Source organism: Rhinoraja longicauda, chromosome 21 (genome assembly GCF_053455715.1).
Source record: "Rhinoraja longicauda isolate Sanriku21f chromosome 21, sRhiLon1.1, whole genome shotgun sequence".
Taxonomy (NCBI): domain Eukaryota; kingdom Metazoa; phylum Chordata; class Chondrichthyes; order Rajiformes; family Arhynchobatidae; genus Rhinoraja; species Rhinoraja longicauda.
The window spans coordinates 6,361,926-6,364,552 of record NC_135973.1 but is presented as its reverse complement, the minus strand read 5'-3'; the positions used below and the strand labels follow the sequence as shown (position 1 = coordinate 6,364,552).

The 2,627-nt window shown below is 46.9% G+C and overlaps 1 protein-coding gene across 1 annotated transcript; it reads right to left on the bottom strand.

Moving 5' to 3' along the window:
* Positions 1 to 2,390, bottom strand: LOC144604164 (mesothelin-like protein). Its single transcript, XM_078418369.1, has 4 exons — positions 2,326 to 2,390; positions 1,380 to 1,513; positions 492 to 586; positions 1 to 189 (listed from the first exon to the last, which is right to left on the bottom strand). Exons 1-4 carry the CDS (start codon positions 2,388 to 2,390, stop codon positions 1 to 3), a joined length of 483 nt encoding a protein of 160 aa, XP_078274495.1.
* Positions 2,391 to 2,627: the final 237 nt, after the last annotated feature.

Sequence of the window (2,627 nt, the reverse complement as noted above, 5' to 3'; positions counted from 1 at the left end):
TCATTGCAAGTGCTCTCTGCTGTTTCGGAGACAGTTACCTGATGGAATACCGCCCTTCAAACCAAGTTTCCGGACTTCAGACTCAGTGTTTGAGGCCACCCAAAGCATCACGACCGTTTCATTCACGCCATCTCGAAGAGCTTGCAGGTTAAACCCGAGCAGGTCGATGATGTTCTGGGCGGTCAGATTCTGAGATGGAAACACAATTCATGAATGAGCAAAACAGGCAAAATATCGCACTTCATCAGGACTAATATCATCAGTTCAAATAGAGTTCATGGTTTTCTTGTTCATTAAGATTTCAGACAAGCCGGCTGTAAATGTGTGTTGGTAATGTGTTGCTAAATGTGTGATATGTTGGTAATCTGCGGCAGTGTTTCAGGATCAGAGGGTCCGTGCGGGCGATTGGCTGTGAGAGGGGATGTGAAGTATCGGAATTGAACGCGTTGCAATACTTAAGCAGTCAGAGGTTTGTCACCGACAATTTGTACCTGCACTTCTTCCGGATTCAAATTCTTGAAGATTGCAAACTCCATGTTAACTTCATTAATTGCAAGAAACCTCAAGTCATCAGTTGCGGCACCGCCTGGAGGAAGCAGAGACATTTCTCAGATGAATGCTGCAGCTCTGCACATTCACACAGCCTGGGGCAGCTCCAGCCAAGACCACAAGAAATTACAGAGACTTGTGGACGCAGCCCAGACCATCACACAAACCAACCTCCATTCCAGTGACTCCATCTACACCTCACACTGCCTCGGCAAGGCCAGCAGCATAATCAAGGCCTAGTCTCACCCTGATCACTCCCTCTTCTCCCCTCTCCCATCAGGGAAGAGGTACACAAGCATGCAAGCATATACCCCCAGATTCAGGGATATTATCAGGTGCCTGAACCATCGTATCAAGAACTAGAGAATGGTCCAGAGCTACCATCTACCTCACTGGAGATCCTCGGACTATCTCTAATCAGACTTTACTGGACTCTATCTTGCACTACATGTTATTCCCTTTATCTTGTGTCTGCACGCTGTGGATGGGTCGATTCTATTCATGTATGCTCTTTCCACTGTCTGGATAACACACGAGAAAGTGCTTTTCATTGAACCTCGCTCGGTACACGTGACACCAACCTAAATGAGATGAAATTAAACTAAATTAAACTAATCTAAACTAAACCAAACCAACCTATCAGATTGGATTGGATGCAAAGCAAAGCCTTTCACTGTATCTCGGTGCATCTTAATCTATGAGTAACCCAGATGTGAATTGGAAAAGCCCAGTCACCGTGGATCCCATACAGCTTAATCTTTCGGTTAAGCGACCATGAGACCACCATCAAAATCAGACTCAGGAGTAAAATAAAACTTTGATTGACTTACCAAGATACGCCTTGACCAGTTGATAGTATGGGATGGGTTTGTTTTGCTCAGAGCTCAGTGCCAGGACGGCCTGGTCGTAAAGGAGGTTTTTGACTGACTGAGGACAAGAAGAAAACTCCAGAGCCCCGGCGTCCCTGTGGGAGTGAGATTACATCGTCAGTCTCGGTTTGTGCTTCAACCCCCCCATTGCACCAGTTAGGAACTTGCGAAACAGAGAACAGAGAACTAGAACTAGGGTGATCGGTGCTCTCGGTACGAAGTTTGGGCATTGGACTAGGACTGGAGGGCAGCCAACATTTTAAGAAAGGAGGGAGAGAGAAAACAGGGAATTAGAGACCAGTTCGCCTTACATCAGGAATGGGGAAGTTTATTAAAGATGTAATAGTAGCGCATTTGGAAAGCAGTGACAGGATCGGTCAAAGGTATCACAAAATGCTGGAGTAACTCAGCGGGTCAGCCAGCATCTCTGGAGAGAAGGAATGGGTGACGTTCCCGGTCAAGACCCTTCTTCAGACTGCAGAACAGTCTCGACCCAAAACGTCACCCATTCCTTCTCTCCAGAGATGCTGCCTGACCCGCTGAGTTACTCCAGTATTTTGTGATACCTTCGATTTGTACCAGCATTTGCAGTTATTTTCCTCTACAGGATCGGTCAAATTCAGCATGGATTTATGAAGGGGAAATCATGCTTGACTACTCTTCTGGAATTTTTTGAGGATGTCACAAGTAGAATGGATGAGAGAGAGCCAGTGGATGTGGTACATCTGGAGTTTCAGAAAGCCTTTGATAAGATCCCACAAAATTAGAGCACATGGTATTAGGGGTAGGGTATTGACGTGGATAGAGAACTGGTTGGCAGACAGGAAGCAAATAGTAGGGATAACGGGTCCTTTTCAGAATGGCAGGCAGTGACTAGTAGGGTGTCCATGGCATTGTTCACGCTTGCCATGAACACCTTCCACTCTCCGACATCACAAGACCCAGTTCACCCAGTGACCAGAACAACGCCATCCGTTTCCCAACACCTACCAGTACCTGTATACGACAGACACCGCACCCTTGACCCACTGAAGCCCTCGCCCATTCTCAATGTCCTCAGTGGCCCCATTGACCCGTGCTGAGCATCCTCCCAGGTTTCCCTCTGCCTGAACTAACAATTTCATTTCCGCTCTTGCTCATGAATACTGGGCCATGGGGTGTTTCATCCTTGGTCATAGAGTCACAGCTAGTGTCATAGAGTCATACAGC

Coding starts and splice junctions, on each gene's coding strand:
- LOC144604164 (XM_078418369.1), bottom strand. CDS start 2,390: ATGGCGTTGTTCTGGTCACTGGGTGAACTGGGTCTTGTGATGTCGGAG. Junction 1,514..2,325: donor GAGAGTGGAAGGTGTTCATG/GCAAGCGTGAAC, acceptor TCACTCCCACAG/GGACGCCGGGGCTCTGGAGT. Junction 587..1,379: donor ACTGGTCAAGGCGTATCTTG/GTAAGTCAATCA, acceptor TGCTTCCTCCAG/GCGGTGCCGCAACTGATGAC.